Source organism: Seriola dumerili, unplaced genomic scaffold (genome assembly GCF_002260705.1).
Source record: "Seriola dumerili isolate Sdu_G_001 unplaced genomic scaffold, Sdu_1.0 BDQW01000432.1, whole genome shotgun sequence".
NCBI classification, from domain to species: domain Eukaryota; kingdom Metazoa; phylum Chordata; class Actinopteri; order Carangiformes; family Carangidae; genus Seriola; species Seriola dumerili.
Window position 1 is genome coordinate 4,827,487 of NW_019174687.1, and position 19,610 is coordinate 4,847,096.

At 40.3% G+C, this 19,610-nt stretch overlaps 1 protein-coding gene across 1 annotated transcript in view; it reads left to right on the forward strand.

Annotated features, from left to right (window-relative positions):
- LOC111233814 (receptor-type tyrosine-protein phosphatase N2-like) overlaps nt 1-16,257 on the forward strand; it is a 236,598-nt gene extending 220,341 nt beyond the window's left edge. Inside the window, exons 21-23 of the mRNA XM_022761719.1 lie at nt 2,286-2,350; nt 9,145-9,218; nt 13,054-16,257. Coding sequence (XP_022617440.1) covers nt 2,286-2,350; nt 9,145-9,218; nt 13,054-13,125 — 211 coding nt within the window. The 3' untranslated portion in view covers nt 13,126-16,257. The remainder of the gene's footprint in view (nt 1-2,285; nt 2,351-9,144; nt 9,219-13,053) is intronic.
- Nucleotides 16,258-19,610: the final 3,353 nt, after the last annotated feature.

Consider the following 19,610-nt stretch of genomic DNA (forward strand, 5'->3'; position numbering starts at 1 on the left):
ATTGTCTGGACGGGAGAAAGGGAGACCTTTGGAAACGATGATATAGACACCCGCCTCGCCTCCTGATTGGGTCTTATCATACCCAACTACCATGGTTACCATGGTTGCTGACCTTGTTGTCTTTGCTAGCTGCTGCTGTGCAGTTAAATTCTGCATTTCATTCCCTTTTCTGTTCCTTGTTTGTAGTATTTTCTGCAGCTAACCAACTGCAGAGTAGACAATAGACAATCTGTGAACAACTGGCATGCAAATGGCCACTGTTCGTGAATGCTCATGTGATATGTGTTTTCAGGTGTGTTAGCATGGACAGAGATTATATCTGATTCAGAGTTCAAACGCTTGTCTGGACGGAGATTGTTTTTGTTTTAAAACACCATTTTAAAATGAAAGCTTTTCTTTTTGGTTCAGATCAGAACCACAAGCTTGAGTCTTAACCACAAATCATTGCTGCTGTCATAATTGATGCAGCCTCCTTCTTCGAATTTCACACTGAAACTTTCAGGAGGAGAAGGGACTTTTATGGAGCTAAAACGCTCATCTGAACGGAGATCGTTTTAATTTTAAAACATTTCAGTGTGAACGTAGCCAAAGACAAAACCAGGATCACTAAACACTAGAGAAATTGACAGAAAGTACAAAGATGAAGTGGCACTTAGAGACAGCACACAATAGTGAGGGGAGACAGGTGAAACTAATCAGGGAGGGTCCAACGATCACAAGTATCAGAAACGAGAGTCTTACAAAGTAAAAGGGGAAACAATGACTGAATTAGTGACATAAAGAAAAACATAACCAAAGGAGTAGAGCAGAGCATGACTTCTTGTTTCCATCTCCCAATGTCTCTTTCTGTCTTATCTTCCTCTTTTCTCTCTGCCCCTCTTTCTCTGTTTCTCAGAGACAGACAACAGAGTGAGAGGAGGCAGCAGACATCTTGACATGTTTACTCACAGCCCTCAGGCTTCTGCTGTCTCACACACACACACACACACACACACGTGACATATCTTTGATCGGCTTGTAATGATCCTGATGAGGTGCAGCGATACGACAGATCTCATCACACCGTAATAACCTGTACCGAACACACACACTTAGATCAGAGTGATAGTAGTATCTCTGTAGAACGCACACACACACACACACACACACACACACACGTGACATATCTTTGATCGGCTTGTAATGATCCTGATGAGGTGCAGGGATACGACAGATATCATAACACCGTAATAACCTGTACCGAACACACACACTTAGATCAGAGTGATAGTAGTATCTCTGTAGAACGCACACACACACACACACACACACGCACATACACACAAACACACACAGCTGTATAATTCAACACACCCAGTGGCAGTAATTGAGCAGTGTTTGTGTGTGTGTGTGTGTGTTTGCACACGTGGGCTTGCAGAAAATAACTAGGGCCCCAGTGAAAATGAAATATTCACACACAAACACACACACACACACACACACACACACACACACTTGAGTTTGTAGGATTACACACTCACCAGTGAAATAGACTAGTAGGGGTGAAGACATCAATTTTCAACCCTTGAATTAAATCTAGGTTTCAAAATATTCTCTCCACATACATCACAGACTGTAATTCATGTTGTGTGTGGTGTTATCAGTTTGTGTGGCGTCGCTTTTTGATTTTGTCTTTTTAGAATAGAAGAACTTGTTTACATCCATGTCTAAAAAGAGAAAGAAATATTGGAGCTGTGCTCTTGTTGTTATAAATATAAATGTTAAATCTCTCTGACTGCTGCAGTCATGTTTAACTCTGGAGTCAGGCTACCTTCGTCTTCACTCCAGAAAAAACAAGTTTATCCATCATTGTGTGGCCATTGGGAGAACCGGGACTTGCTACACAAATCGGGCCTGTGGCTATTAATGTTGCTTCTCCAGGTTTTACAATCTTCTACAAACAGATTTAATGCAATAAAAACTCAGTTTTACATATAATGGCTGGTGTATGCAGAGGTTTTCTTACCTTGTAATTAGGTTTGGTTATTGTCGTCTTTATTCTATTTATGACATCGTAATTCATTTTTATATATATTTCTATACGTATAACAATGTGAAAAAATATTATCATGAAAAGAAAAAAATGGACAAATTAGCAAAGCTGTGCTGTGTCAAAATTGTAATCAAACACATTAACTGATGACAAGTAATAATCTGAGTACTTAATCAGATCTCTCTCTCTCTCTCTCTCTCTCTCTCTCCTCCCACCCTCCACTCTGTCTCTTTGTCTCTTGCCCACCCTGCAGTGATGGTGCAGGAAGGTCTGGGACCTACGTCCTGATTGACATGGTCCTCAACAAGATGGCTAAAGGTGGGTGTTGCCTTCTTTTCCCTTCCCCCTGTCTTCCATTGTTACCTACTGTGTGTGTGTGTGTGTGTGTGTGTGTGTGTGTGTGTGTGTGTGTATGTGGTGTTGCGCGCGTAGTCGTGCTGCGTTTGCGTGCGCGAGATGTTACCATGGCAACGTATATCATGTGTAAAATGTAAAGTTGGTTGATGGCATTGAAAATAATGGTATTTAAGTAGATAATTAAAGTGATGAGTAGGTACGAATGACATTTTCCATTAACACAAAACAACTCAATCACGTCGCCGAGCCAGAGAAAACAAGCTTTTACTTAATTACTGCAAATTAATATCTGTTTCATTATCTCAGTGGATGCTGCAACAATTTGGCAGCAGCTTCTTTCCATTCTGACATACTAATAAATTTAAACTCTATGAAATCCAAAGGAAGACGACAAGATAAAGGAGGGAAAGAAACGGAGGTGGAGTATGTTATGGAAAAGAGAAACTACAGAAGTATGTTCCTGCTTTAAGGTCTACAAACAGTTTAGAATCAAACACAGTCGTCCATGAACACTTTATTTCAAGTGTCATCAGGACTCACAGCCAGTGCTTTTGAAGCACATTGTGAGTGCATGATAATTACTATAATTAGAGTATGATATAATAAACACAGTGTAGTAATTATGAAGGGGACTGAACATTTCATGGGGGCTTTGGCAGTTCATGACACGGCATTAAATGAAGTGCCTTTTCTGTCTGATTATATTTAATTATATCGAAATATACAAGTATTTAGATTGATATTCTTTTTGGGGCAAAAGTGACTTTTAGTTCTTCAGTTTATATGATTACATCTGTTTTAAGCTTGAACTTGTGCTGTACATATTCAAATTCATGACCTCTCACCACCACACAGACGACTGTGCCTTCAAATTAAAAGTCCCTCATAGAATGTGAAGTTCCATGCATGGGTTTAACTTCATAACTGATTATCTGCTTCCTGTATGACAGTTGTTGAAAAAATTAGGCAAAAGGCGGCTTTTCCTATTAAAGAATTACTGTGTAGGACGAGTAGTGAAGTAACTACTTCTTTAAGCTTCAGTACAGAGCTGTCACCATATACAGGTATTGACGATAACCATGATATTTAAAAAACTGATATTCTGTTATTAACACATGTGTTGGCAGATGTTTGGCACTGTGGATATTTACCTCATCAGTTCATCTTCTTGCCGTTTCACTATCCATTGAGTACAATCGTTCTTTATGTTTCACCTTTGCACAGTTATGGTCACAGACTCTCTCTCCACCTCCCTGCACTTGTATTTGAGTCTAATTCACGGGGTCAGATGTTTTTGAGATTTTCAATTGAGCCATGAGTTGTTAAAGTTTGGGAACCACTGCACTAATTCATTTGTCAAAGAAGAGACAAAACCCACAATAAACAAAGTTAAAGTTAGTTTGTTTTTTTTTCAAATTTTCAATTAGTTAACTCAGATCTTACACATTGAGTTTATGTGTGTATGTGTGTGTGTGTGTGTGTGTGTGTGTGTGTGTGTGTGTGTGTGTGTGTGTGTGTGAAGTGTCCTGTGGTGGTGCTGCTGCTGTAGCAGAACGAGCTCCTGGGTCTTTAATTCCAGATCAAAGGGTCAGTCGGGCATCAGGGGCCTTTTCCCAGGCTGTCACACTGTGATCAGGGGCCCCGGGGCCTCTCTTCAGCACCCAGGGGCCCGGGGATGAAAGGGGTGGGGCTGGGTAGGAGTTGAATCTCAGATTTACTTTCTCAACATTGTTTTTATTTATTTATTTTTTTTATTTGAGTTTCTAATTCTCATCCAGCCAGTTCCAAAATGGAGAATCCATTTAGAAAAACATCAAAAATGAAAAATGTCTGACAACAGAAACACAAGTGAAACTCAGTGGAGGTAATGATGCACAGCAGGAGGAGACTGAACAGAGATGTAACCAGCTGATGATGGCAGTGATGCAAAAATATTTTGTTTGCCAACCAAACAGAAGAAAGAGGAAGAGATGAAGTATTTCAGTGTGGAGGGGCAACTTTCAGAAACAGACCTGAAAACACAGATTGATCCACCTCAGTGTGACGCACTGATCATAGTTTTAGTAGATCATAGAGTTGAGTCTTTGGCTTGACATTTAGTGAAGATTGGAAATCTTAACTGGCTCCATTATTGGAAACTGAGGCCAAACCTTCATGGTGAAGTCTGAGATTTAAACAGTATTTCATTAGTTATCTCTTTGTTAGTGACGTAGGAATCAGTCTGAGGGCAGGGTCTTGTAAATAGGGCTGGGTATCTGTACTGATGCCATATCAATTTCATCAAATCTATTTGAACAAAAATAAAATTACAATAAACATGACGGTACAAATTTTTGTTTGAGTAAAGAGACCAAGCTTAAAAAAAGTAAATAAACAGCCAATCACCAGCTTTGGTCTGAGCATGCTGCATTCTGATTGGCTCACTGACGCTGATGAGATTTACACTTTTACTCCTCAGGTATCGAATGACGAGACATTTTTCCATCCTCAATGGTATCAAACCAGTTGGGTCGGTCCATAAAAGTATCAAAGTTCAATACCCAGCAAAGTGAGTGTTCAGCAACACGTCAGTGAGTGTGACATAAATTAAATGGGATGGTTTTGACAGTCCTCTGTATGAGGTTTAAACCTGGAGTGTTGTGGAATCTGCTAATCTGTAATCCTTCAAGTTAAAACATGAAAACCATGAGTTAGAAAAATCCAGTGACGCCATGAGACCTTTGGGAGTCGGCTGTTTTCTTTCTCTTTGCTCTGTTAGTGTCAGTGTGCATCATTTTTGATTTGCTCTTCCATTCCTTTGATATCTGCTCAGTAAAGTGATGATGATGATGAAGATGATCAAGTAATTACTGCACTCGATACGTATTTGAGGTATATGTATTTAACTTGTCCCTTTTCTGCTGCATTATAATCCTACTCCTGCACAGGGAAATCTCTTATAGTGATTTGGAAATATATTTTGAACAAAACCTTTGATCATTTGAAAAAATGAAAACTTAGCTCTAGCTTCACCTGATACAATTAAAGGCCACAGTTATCAATAATAATAATCCAATGATACAAGGACAGAAACCTAAGATATTTTCATGGCAATGCTGAATGAATGCCATCATTACATACAGTTTGTATTTCTCAACTGCTCATATCTTACATATCTTGGTTATGGTGTTTCAACATTAAGCAAGAAGAGGCTGTGGTGATGAAGATGTGCTCTACGTCAGAGCATTAGTTGCTGCAACTTATTAAAATCTCTTCCTGTAATCGTGTGTCGTACATCTTCCCATCCTGCCTCAGTTTGACTCCTTCACCCATAAGTCAGGCCGATAGTAGCCTCATCAGTCGCTACCAACAACACATCCTGGATATAATGCTGCAACACTCTGCTGGTAATACGTCTCTACTTTAACTAAAGGGGACTGCAGTCCCATGAATTTTCACCACACACTCCATGATACAACTTAAAAGCATCTTCCTTTAGACCCTCCACAAACGTCTGTGTCCTTCAGACCAAAACTAAAATGTAAGATTTGTCTCCGAGGCGATGTTCTTGACAAATCTCCTTTAGAGAAACAGGCTGGTTTTCCCTCCACTACATCTCTGCTCTCAGCTCTCTATCCCCCCTCATTCTGGGGGAGTTTTTGTCTGTCCTGAGAAGCTGGAGCCCCCCAGGTTTTGTGGGCTTCCTCCATCCTGATCAAAGACACTTTCCACCTCCTCCTCCTCCTCCTCCTCCTCCTCCTCCTCTTCTTCCACCCTCTCAGACACAGAATCGCTCCTGTTTCCCTTCCCCTCCCTCCTTCCCTCTTCCTCTCCCCCCCCCCTCGCCCTCTCCATTCCCACTCTTTTGCTCGTAAGGAATGAATTGTAAATTCGTCCGAGAATTATGGCGGTGTTGCAGGGTTGAGGAGGTATTGCTATGGTTCTCACGTTTTTAGTTTTTTTTTTTTTTTTCTCCTCCTTCTTCTTTTCCAAAAGGCACCCCCACCCATTTCCCTCCTCTCTGTAATGTCACCCCCTTCTCACAGCACCACCACCACCACCCATCTCTTCATCTTAAGACCTGAATGAAACCCATCGAGTGCTGGAGAGCTTTTCACCATCCCACATTTTTTTTTTTTTTTTTTCCCCAGGTCCAGCTGGTGAGCTTGGCCCTCGGCTTCAGCTTTCGTGGGTCTTTCACGGCCTCCTCAAGGGCCTCGTCTTTCTTTTTTCATCTTTCTCTCCTCCTTCTCCTCCTCCTCTTATAGCCCCCCCCCCCACCCTTCTCAGTCCTACTCCTGACCTCCACCCTGAAGCGAGGCTCTTGCAGAGGAGGGAAGCTCAAAATGAGGCTGGGTTTTTTTTTTTTTTCATGCTTCTACCATCTCCTTTTAGGGAGAGTTTTGCAAGGAGGCGGGTTTTTTTTCTTAATGTCGTCCATTTTGAGGTTTATCAGAACCTGCACAATAGCCCTCGGCTTGTTAAGTCCCCTCCACCCTCCAAAAAAAAAAGAAAAAGAAAAACTGAAGCTGTGAGTAGTGTGTTGCAGCTTCTCTGACTAGAATGGAGCTTATTGTGTTGTGAAAAGGAAAAAAAAGCTCACAAAACCTGTGAAACAGAAAGGGAAAATGGTGTGAATGAGCAGTTCTCCCACCATTCATTTTCCTCTTCATGCAGGCGAGGAGAAGCAGTGTTATTATGTGTCACAACAAGAAGAAAGTAACGAGGATTCTTGCGCTTTTTGTTTCTTCACAATTTGGACAGAGGAGGAGGAGAGAGAAGAAAACGATTAGAAAGACAATAAATTAAAATGTTTTTTCTTTCTCTTGTTCTTTTTGAATTTAATCGTTGCTCCCTGTCTCTTTTCTCTCTGTTTCCTTTAAACGTCTTCATTTCCCCCTCAACGTCTATTTTTTTTTTTACCCTCTGTTTTCAAATCATCTCTTTCTCCTTGTTTCTCTGTCTGTCCGCCTGCTCTTTTTTCAGCTAATGGCTGAGAAGCTGCAGCTATTAATTCTGCTCTTCTGACATTATAAAGTGACATAAGGTCCATTTAAGCTCAAAAGGAAAAAACATGATTTTAAAAAGAAAAGATGTGCTTGCAAAGAGACATTTGTCTGAGAAAACAGAAATGGCGCCCACAGTTTAAGATTGACAGTGACAAAAACAACCTTTTTAACGCCTTTATTTTTTATATATTGTAAGTTCATTAAGATCATCTAATTCATTTACTTTAGCAAAAACAATATATCTGCAATATTTGTGAATCAACATCATCAATGAAACTTATGGAGTTATTGCATCAACTCCTCCAACCAGACCTCAGTTGCCATGGTTACAATAATAAACGGTCATGGCTTGGTTAGGTTTAGGAAAAGATTGTGATTTGGGTTAAAATAAGTACTTCCTCAACATAGGACAATCTTTGTTGTCATGGTTACAATAATAACAATGTGGTTAACTTAATTGAACAGATAATAGAAACAACATAAACTGCTACTTCCACATAGGAATCAAACCCCGCTCTCCTGTGTCATATTCCTCCACCACCACCTCCTCCTGATGTGGACTTTGTCTCTTTATACTACATCACCGCACTTTGCCCCTGTCATAATTATTACGACCACTAGATGTCGCCTAGCAACAAAACGTAACTATGAGTCATAATAACCTGCTGCACAGACGACCTATGCTCATATTGTGAAATTTTTTAAGCAGTTGCGTATTTATACGTCCAGTTATGGCACAACATTATCATTCATGAAGTTGTGTTTCTGTTCACCTTTCAAGTCCAGTATTTATTCTCATTTGGCTTTGTGTTTGGTGTCCACCAGCTTCTGAGGCAAATAGCTGCTAAAGGCTCTGCTATGGATGTCAACAGTGGCAACAGTGGCCCAGGACAGCTAAACAATCAACATGGACTCGCTATAAAGCTCCATAAAGCGGAGAGGATAATGCTCTGTGAGCATTTCCACGTTGTCATTTGACATAAAAACAAATTATAGCCACTTTACAAACCCAGTGATCAAGTCTCAGGTTTGGTAAAAACTTGAGAAAAGAAATAAGATCACGTCAAACAGACACGTTTCTCTGTGCTCATCCCTAAAAGTATCATCATGTAATTGTAATATATCACAATGTATAGTAATCTCAGCAGTGCTCAGCCAGAGGTCATTGAGCCGACTGCCGGCAGCCACGCTGCTGTCAGCTGTGGGGCACGGTGCCAGTCTGGCACGCGGACAGGGGCCACACCGCACACAAGCAGGCATGTCAGATTTTGGCAGGGGCTGATAGAGCTGTGGTGGGCAACGTCCACGAGCTCAAAAGCTACAGGACGACCGTCAAAGAGCGACAAGGGGCTTTGAGATCAGCTCGGTTTCTTTTAGAAAATGCTACAAACGTGCGGCTCTGTGATTTCCTCTTTAACAGTTTCTTTTCACTTTATCTTTTCTTCATTCTGACAACAAAACACCACCACCTAGCTGTTTGTGGAGTGTGTGTGTGTGTGTGTGTGTGTGTGTGTGTGTGTGTGTGTGTGTGTGTGGTGTGTGTGTGTGTGTGTGTGTGTGCTTGTTTGTTTGTGCAAAGAGCCTGAATGTAATCGCCTTTTGCCGTTCTAAAGGGAGTCGGTATAAAACACCAGATTGACAGATGTTAGCTGGATTAACTTGGTCACCCTTTGAATACCGTCCAACACCATTTTATTTGTGTGTGTTTTTAACTGTGTGTGTGTGTGTGTGTGTGTGTGTGTGTGTGTGTGTGTGTGTGTGTGATAGGTGCCAAGGAAATTGATATCGCAGCTACTCTGGAGCACCTTCGGGACCAGAGGCCAGGAATGGTCCAGACCAAGGTAACACAGTAACACACACCTGAATCCTGTTTGTTCATGTGGATTAATTAAGATTTACATTTTAAAGATCCTGCCGACACATTATTTACCATAGAGTAGTGTGTGCTGCTTTAGGGTGAATGGATTGGATAAAGTGTGTGATGTAGCATCACTCAGTGTTAGGTTTGGTATAGGTTGCTAGGAGACAGGAGGTAAACATCAGTCTGTGGTGTTGAAGTTAGACACACTGAAGACCAGCACATCCACACTTTGAGAACCAGTACTGGGAGTAAAGGTGCAGTCACTGGAGCACAGGTCTCTGTGAACATTCACCTCGTGTCTCATCTGAAGCCCATGCAACTCCAGCACTGCTCAGTATTTATTTATTATCCACACTGACCTGTGACGTCACATCGTCTTGGTTTTCACTAAAGGCTTAACATGGTACATTGCGCTACTGTAATCTCATGACTTTCCCAAATCATTAGATTATTGACTTTGCAGGTACTGTCCTTGTGCAACCGTCATGTTGTTACATTACTAACTTCCTCAGTGCTTTTTGGCTTTGGCACAAAACATAAGCAGTGGTCGTTTTAAGCAGCTCCGTCAAAAGACCAGACAGTAAATAGATTCTGATCACTTAGTTAACAACCAGGAAGTCCCTCCAAGGAAGTGAACGGTGTGATCCAAATCATAATTAAAGCTTCTGAGGAAAGTAGCATACGAATGATAAAATAAACCTTGAGGATAAGCATTCAGTTAAAAAAGAAATGGGAGAAGGAAATTACAGAAGATGATTGGCGAAACATGCGGGAGATCCATCACATGGAGGAAATTCTCCTGGAAAAACAGCTTCATCACAACAAAGGTGAAAAGCAAGCAGTTAAACCGACAGCAGAAATTTTGGACAGAGTGTGGATCATTTGATATAGATCACACACGTCTTTTGGAGATCACAAAATGCTGTGTGAAGTATTTCAATAAATAATAGATTATAAGATCTGACCTATGAGTTGCATGGTACTTTACCTTTGTAATTTCACTGAATGTAATTGAACAGGAAGCAACAGATATCAGGTTAAATACTGTTAGTAGCAAGTAAAAAGCTATTATAAGGAAGTGGAGAAGGGCAGAACCACCAACAAAGGACCAATGGCTGACATTTAGGGCTCCACAATAATAATCGAAATTGCAATATGGCCAAGTGCAATATGCAAATCGCAGGAGCTGCAATTATTTTAGGTAAAATGTGTCACAACATTGTTGTGCATTGTTAGCACCATAAGCAGTGTGGTGCTACAGAGACGCCCCGACCTACAAATCATATTCTCCAGACGTATGTTTGTATGATACAAGAATTTTTTTCAGTGAAAGTCAAATGCAAAAACAATCATTCCAACTGAAATTGCAATATCGCAATATCTGCAATACGATTTTTTATTTTTTTGCATATCATGCAGCCCTCACTGACAGTTATTTTTCTCATGGATAAACTGACATATTTCATTGAGAGTACAAAAATCTAAATTAGGTGAAAAATGTAGAAAATGGACAATATACAAAAGTCAAATTAGCGACGTCAGCAGAGCTGAATGAGTATCTAACCACGGTTTGGTCTGTGTTGCTGACACTATTTGGTGTTGTTGGTTTTTGATAAATAAATAAAGATTTAAGTGGAAAAAAAGGAATGAAGTTAAAAAAAAAAAAGAAAAACGGAACAAATGATTAATGACACATTACATCAGGGGAACAATTGCCATGTAATCTACAGCACATTCATTTAAAACAGCTGACATCTGATCATCAGGCCTCATCACTGTCTTTACTGAAGATGACGGCTCTGTCAGGGAAGTTTGTAAAGAAAGTTAGTTTGAGAGATCGTCTCCACAGAGTCACAAATGTCACCTTGTCCTTTGTGAATCTGATATTTAGTCGCTGACAGTCGCCGGGATCAAACCTGCGACCTTCACGTCCAAGTACAGTCTCTCTAACAATCAAACACACCTCCATTAAAACTGTATTTTATCTCAAAGTCTGGGTTTAGCTGGTGTTCTTTGTGCCCCTGTTGTGAGATAGGATGGATCAATTGATTTCTGAAAAGAAATTTAGCGGGGATTACAGTCAGGCTCGGCCTGATCACGGAGGAATATGTATAGAATTCAAATGGATGGTGATAATCTGTGCTAACACCTGCTCCCAGTGGCAGCGCCGCAGTTCTACTCAACAGAATGATACATTTTTTTTATTTCTAATATATTGTTTTAATTATTTGACGAGTGAATAATATAGATAACAAAAGTTAAATACACATTTGATCTTGTTTTGAAGACAGAAAGATTTTAAGTCTTTGTTGGAATAATATATATATACACATTCTGTAATTCACACCTCTATTACAGCCTCAGCAGGATGACACCGGGACCAGTCTGGAAACTTCAATTACCAGCTGATCTCTGAACATAATTAGAAAGAAAAGCCAGGATGTGTAGAAAACATTGTCCGTATCGATCCAGGCTTTATTAAACCATGTATCCTAAGCAAACAGCTGTCACGGCGCTCCCCTGGCGTCCCCTCTCACATTGATTCCCCCCATGGTCCTGAGTCGCAGCGTCAGCACTGAGGAGGATGAAGGAAGATGTTGTTTGTTCCTTTAACCCTCCACTTTCTGTAAACTAAATGTTAAGCATGTGTAGGTTGTCTGTCCGTGACTAAATATGACCTCGAAATATTTCAAATTTAAGGATTATAAGTGCCACTAATGTTTAACACAAGGGCATTTTAATGCAAATCACACAATATACTGCTGTTTTTGCATCTTAGCTAAATTACATCAACTTTAAATCAAAACATAGATTTAATTATTTTTTTCTAGAAAAAAATGCAGTGGAGGTTGAGCTCAGTGTTTTCAGCCCTGATTAGTGTCTGCAGTCTTAATCTCAGGTTGCAGGATATACGAGCCCACCAGCTCAACCTGGATTAGGGCAGACTGCGTGTATCCTGACAGTTAAAACCCAGGGCGAAAAAAAAACCCCACTAAGAAGTCCTGCCTCTTTTTGACGCCCCCGCCCACATGCGTACCTTCGCATACTTGCAGGCTACGTCCACACTGCTATGTTTTAGTTTTAAAATGTATTTCTTTTGCTACGTTTACTCCTGGCATCCACACTACTCCGGAGTACTCGAGCCTTCTGGAAACTCTGCTGGACACATTTTAGTTTGGAAACTCTGGGGCTGAGTTGTAGACTTTGGAAACGATGATGTAGACATCCATGGTCTCTCCTGATTGGGTCTTATCAGCCTCAAGTACCAGATGAAAGCAACATGGATAATAAAATATAAGTGTTACTGACCTTGTTGTCTTTGCTAGCAGCTGTATTTTAACGCTACAATTGCCGTTTTAATATCAAAACATATTAGTGTAGATGTAGCCTATTTTTCAGGTCTGGACAAGGCCCTTTATTCCCAGTGAAGGTGAATCATAATGCTACAGCATACAATGATATTTTAGACAATAATATATTTCCAACTTTGTGTTAGTAGTTTGTGTTTGGCCCTTTCCCGTTTCAACATGGCGCTGCCCTCGTGCACAAAGCCAGGCCCATGAAGACAAACAGTGTTCCCAGTTTACTGTGTTAAAGGAAGCAGGATTCTGCAGGACTTTGTTAAGCAGCCAAATCTGATATTCCAGGTTGTTGTTTGTGCTGGAACACCAGGTTCATCATCTTGCCAAAGGCCTCTTTGGCAGCACACATGTGTTTCAATACTTTTAACTTTCCCTGTCTCTCTCTCTCTCTCTCTCTCTCTCTCTCTCTCTATCCTCTTTTGTTTTGTTTTTTTTTCTCCTGTCTGCTTTCAGGATCAGTTTGAGTTTGCGTTGACGGCCGTTGCGGAGGAGGTGAACGCCATTCTGAAAGTTCTTCCACAGTAGGAAGGAGCACCGCCTTCTGACAGATGTCCTCCACTTCTCTTCTGCTCCTCTTCTTCTCCTCCGTTCCCCTGTCCTAACTGGAGGATGGTCCCTGTTACTGCTTCCCTTTGTTTTCTCCTCTCATACTTCTCTCCTGTCATTTCGGTCTAACCCTGTCTCGTCTTGTCTTACCCTCTGTCCTCCATTCATCTCTTCGTTCCTGCAGTCATCCTCTCTATTTTAACGAATCACTTTACATTCCGGCTCCTCCTGTCCTTTCTTGTCACCGTCTTCTGACTGTCACTGTCTCTTTCGTCTCATCTCCTCCCTTCCCTCTTTTTCCCTCTCGTCTCCTCTCCTTTTACCTCCTCTTTGTTCTACACCTCCTCTTCTCTTCTCCTCATCTCCATCTCTCCTTCCATCTTAGTAAACATTGTGCCAGGAAACCGTCCAATCGATCCTGTACATAGATAGACCTTCCTTCTATTGTAATGATCCATGCAGCCTGTTTTCCAAAGTGACATTTCACTGCATTTAAACACATTTTGATAGATTGATGAAAGTGTTCCTCTATGTTCTGTTTAGAGTATATTTATTACAGTTTCCGTTTCTAGATGAGCATTGACCCAATGGGCGTCAGCTGGGTGAAGCAAGGTTCAGTGTTTTACCGAATTGACGCTGCTGATTGGTCTTTGTTTTGACTGAGTGTATGATGTTGATCATCGCGTCTGTATCACTAAATCGTATCTGTGTCAGATTTTTAGTGCCATGCTTTAGTTCACATGTTTCCATGCATTATGCTACAGTGTCACAGTGTAACTCAAAAGCGCCCAGTGTTGGTCAGTAATGTAGATATGAGACAAAATATTTTATCTCCCAAGAAGGCTTATTTCTCCTAAGAGTAAGTGGTGAAACATTATAAGAGAAGACTCTGGAGATATCCCACTTATTTTAAGAAAGGAGGTTAAATAACTTCTTTTTTTTTTATTGTGTAATTTTGATCATCCCAGTAGAAGCAATATTGTGTTTCTTCAACATGAATCGTTATCTCTCGTGGACAGCCAATATCGCGGCTTGTCAGTGAAGTAACACTAAATGTCTGCCTTAATAAAAACACAATAGATGTACTGGTAAACGTGTGTGTAGCCACCTGGAAAACGAGGCTAGTGTGCAACGCTTCATTTAAAAAATAAAAAAAAAATGGCCTCACTCCAGCGGATTAACCTGTGGATTAAAAGTTTGCTGTGCTGGTACTTAAAGAAAATCCCTCTGATAAACGCTGAAGAACATGGAGTCTTTAATAACCTGGGAGCAGGAAGTTAGCCTCTGTCCAAAAGTTTATGACACTTCAACAGCAGTAATATTGTCCCTATCTTAAACATGGACCACTGCACACTGGAATGAGGCCATTATAAAATAAAGTGTTTCTGACTAGTACTTTTATGATAAAAGGGGGTAGTTTGCTTTTGAATAGCAGCTCTTCTATGTAGCATTAATGGATGATTGGTACATGTATAGTAGCTGAACCTGTGTTGCATTGAAAACTAGTTTCCAGTGACACTTGGCTGATTTTCCCAAAACCATCTTTAAACTGACTGGGTTTTTGTTCTGTTGTTCTGTACATGAAAGGAGCAAAAACAATATTAAAGGACCGTTTGTTGAGCCAATTTATTGCTTATGCTTTAAAGGTCCGATATTTTACACTTTTCTCGTTTGAAGTGTTGATCCGTAAGAAGATATCATTGTGGTTTTAAGAACCATCATAAAGTTCCTGACGGCTCAGTTTCTGACATTTCTCTGTGGACTGAGCACTTTTATATAGAACCTAGACCTGCTTTATGATCAAACACCTCATAGACATGTACCTTCACTCTACATTTCACCAAATCATGTTCCTGTATTTCACTTCTTTGAAACAGTATTTTACCTGTTTCCCAGGCAGCCGCTAGTTTCCATTAATTCTCATATAAGATAAAAGACTAACATTAATTGATGTAATGAAATAATCTAGAGCAGTCTTTTCAAATCAGTTTTCACTTGCAACCACTTTACCACGCAGAAATAATTGAACTTGCTCTTTATTTAAATGGAAATGTATTGGGTTTATTTTAGATTCATGCTGCACAATTAAAAGCCTCCAACGGCAGATAAACACAAGTCACATTACCCACAAGTAGCCTGTATATTGGACAGTGCTGATAACCTGTCAAATTCAAGTATTCGTGCGGTAGTAGTGTTTTGGTTCATTAGAACAAAACACCACTCCGATGCTTGGGGTGAACACATCCATTACCTAAAGATGACTTTGGGAAAGCAGCTCGTAGTCGGTGTAAAAATCAATGCAATTTCACTGCTTTCAATTGACTGATAGTGAGTGAACAGTTTTAAATATTTTATCCATCAAATCCTACTTTTGTTTATCCAATCTTATTGGAATCACCAATAAGACTTGCATACACTATGCTTCTAGTGCATGGCTGTTTATTCAGCAAATGAGTATGCTGTATTTTCTTCTCTGTGGCCTCTAAACTCAAACAAGCGTTTTATCTATTACCTTCACTTCAAACTATCTATTGCACAAGAAGCTCCGAGGACCTTAACAGTGCAAAAGCCAAGGATTATCATCTCTAAACCGGTGCAGATCGTGGTTTAAGTGCGTTGAAAGGTGGTGCAGCATCAATATGATGCAACACTGCAGCAAGCCGCTGTCATGTTGTTGGAATCGACTCCATTTTTCATCACAAAAACTGAAACATGCTGCAAGAAATGCTCCTTATCAAAGGCTGTTTGATGTAGAATGGGATATTATTTTTTTCTGCCTGTGTAAAGAAAGTGTCATGGATGTTATGAAAATGTGGAAATAAGGGAAACTGCATTGAAGGATTTGAGATTATCACATTCGCCACTTTTAATGCAAGTCAAAACTAAACTTGGGCGTTTTTATTTTTGTTTGTTTTTTGCAGTGCGGTTGCTCAATAGGTCAATTTCTCTCAAAGCTGTTCTTTCTTTCACGCACTCCATCAAGTATCAATAGATGGCTGGTCTGTTGCATTAACATTCTGTACATAAACCAAAACAAAAAATAATAACAGAAGATATTTTGTTCTATTGGTGTAAACAGATTGTGAATAAAGTCTCAATGTCGATGCAGTATTGTAATGCAATCTTGACTTGTGAGTTTTGTCTCTTCTTTTTTTTTTTTTTTTGTCTCTTTCTTACCACAAGTTGTACATAAAAATGTATGCTTATACACAATCATTTTCCCATCTGGGTGGGCGGTTAAACATCTGTTTTATAGAGCACCGAAACAACTGGCTACATTTTAAATCAGATACAGTTTCATTAAGTTAGATGTGATTCCAAACGGCGTCCTTCAGTAGACTGTGTTTTCAACTCAACATTCAGCTTATCTCAATTTTTTCTTATCCTTCACTCATCTGTTAAAAAGTTTTCTGAGACCAGCTACTCTTCTTCTTGGGCAACACATTCACGGTGCAACTTCAACCCTTCTACGGAGCATTTAGCAGTAGCTACACAGGTTTGATACGAACCACAGGTTCAGGGTCACAGTTTGGTTTCGTCCTACAGGAAAATGAAAAAAATAAAAATTAATAATTGAATATGGTTGGGAGGCGCCCCAGTAGCTCACCTGGTGGTGCGTGTATTATTTGGGTGGAGTCCTGACTGCAGCAGCCTGAGGTTCGAATCTAGCCCAGGCCCATTGCTACATGTCACACTCTGTCTCTCTCTCCCCTAACTTTCCTGTCTCTCTCTCTATCTCTCTCTCTATCACTGCTCATATCATAATAAAGGCAAAATCCCCCCAAAAAAACCTTTAAAACTGCATATGGTCAAAAGGTCAGCTAAAAGTCAAAAGGCAATGGGTCTGTATTAATCCAACTTAATTACAAAACTGTGCACTAAGGCTGTCATTCTGTCATTGAAGCCAATATTCAAATCAGATCTGTACAAATTCAAAACTATGCCTTTGACTCCGGTGGGGTGCCGTTGCCTTCAGTAAATTTGGCTCTTCTTATTCTCTCAGCGTTCTCTCTTGCTGAAAATGCAACTGCCTTACACTCTGTGACTCCATTTACACCTGGCATCAAAATGCATCTCATATCCAGTTTGTATCTACATATGATTTTAACCTGATCACATTTCCACCAGGTATTAATAAGTGCCTTCTATGACCACACTGACATCCGATGTCAGCTCATGTCACATCCTCCTCTCATGTACTAATCCAAAAAAAACAACAAAAACAACAAAAACAAAAGATAGAGGAAGAATAGAAGATGGGTGATCTCGTCTTCACTCCATCCATACGTGTCTTGAATAACGTCCATATTTGAGGCCTGTGGAGAGGACTGATTCATGTGTTTAATGGCTAATGGCTGCTAGCTGCCTAGCTGCTACCTTGCTAGTTTGGAACAGTGATGCACAATTACGTATTTCCACCCACAAAGTTGTTGCATGTGGACTGACAGCACAATTGCATTAACACTTGTGTTCAGTATGGTCACAACACGTCCCTGACCACCTCAGCAGGTGGTTAAGCCGATCGGATCATAATCCGTCTTGGGTGCATTTAATCCTGTACTTTCATGTGGTCAAACACTATCTGACTGCAGCCATTTTAATACCAGGTGTAAATGAGTTTTCAGATTTTGTGAAAGAAGTGACAGCTGTACTTGTGTAGCTCTAACACATAAAGGTTCAATTAGCTTCAGGTTTTGGCCTCTGCAGGACAGGAAGACAAAGAAAAAAACAAGCTGAGAGATACACAGCTACCAATATATCCTCTTCAGACACACACCTGCTCATCTCCAGAAAAGCTTGACAATATTAAACAGGTTGATCATCTCTGGTTTTAATCGCTGCTTAAAACCTAATGGTGACAATCAGTTCCTCAATTTAAAAGCCTTTCCGTGGCCATAATCAAATCTCACAATCTCACAATCTTCACACACAGTCATGACGCCTGCTTGTAATTGTTATTCAGCCGGCATCTCCTCAGATGAAACGGAGTGGATGAAGAGCTTTTTTAGGGTGCTTATTCAGGTGAAACAGCAGCTCGGAATCGATTGTTGAGAAAACACTCTGGGTACATAAGCTTGTGCCGCTGGCCGGCAGTGTTGACTTAGAGGGTAGGAAGTAGGGAGATCGATTTAGCAAGACGCTGCTTTCTTCAATGATGAGTCATATGAGTAGATTTAGAGTGTCTAAGTGCTGTATTTTCACACCGAGCTGCGTCCAGAGGGCACCTTCCTTCCACCATTATGTACACAGACCCACATCAGCTGCCAGGGATGAGGACAGATCCAAGAACAGAGGCTCTAAGTGTCAGAATGCATTACTGAATATGTAAAAGGTTCATGTCACGAAGTCTAGATTGACACTGGACAGAGGAGATTTTCACAAAAGATAAACAACAAACTTTTTTAAAAAATAACTCATCGATAGTTTATGCATATACTTACTTTAGATTTTGATAGTAAAACTAAAAAGTGTTAACAGCAGTCGAAGCCGTTACAGCAGTACTGGAGATAGGGAGGCCCTTGTTTTTTTTTTTTTACTTTTGTACCGTTAGCTGTTGAACTGAGCTGAAACCCAACACTTACATTTAAAGGTGTAATCCTCAGGCTCTCTCTCTGTGTTGTTTGCTGCCATATTATGTTCATTACTGGTGTGCTTTTGTTGCCTAAACTACAGACAGGACTGTGGTCGTGAACCCTGGTCTCTGATGTCCCCATTGTGGCCTTTGTACACCCACCATCCACCCCAGCCTCCTCCTTCCATTCCTTTTAAAATTACATAATCCAGCCAGCGATTACATTTCCTATAAAATGTATTTGCTGTTGCAGTTTAGTGTCGAAGAAACGTAATTTCTTGCTGAAAGTTTAGCTTTTTGCAATTTTTTCTTTGTGCATTTGAGTGATGACTTCATTTTGCAGTTTTTACAAGAAAAGAGAAGCCTGAAGACATTTTATCCAAAGAGGGGGGAGAGATCTGATACATGTCTGCTGTAATTAATGAATTAATCTTGTTTTCAGGTCCCCAGGAAACCACTCTTGTCACATTTTAGCCCTTATTGCCGGAAATTTTGCGCAGCCCTGAAGAAGATGAGTTGTAAATAGTCATTATTTTTAGTTATCATCATGTCATTTGCCACTGCTGGTGAAGCAGAACAATCACACAGAGAGACATGCATTTGCAGAAATTAAGTTTTCAGTGAGTGAGGAGATAAATGTTTATTTTCTCTTTGACACGTAGGCATATTTGAAATTCTACAATGGGGATTTTAACGGGTTTTTAAAGGCCTGAGAGGTCATGAAACTCATTCAGCAAATAAATGACTGTGGGAACTTTAAATACAAGTGAAGCGGGAAAAAAACATAATTGCCTCCACGTTTTTTTTCTTCCCACCAGACAGAAGCATTATGCACTGAGACTCACAGTCGTCTACTTTATTTTACATCTAAACAAGATGCCCGAGCATGCAG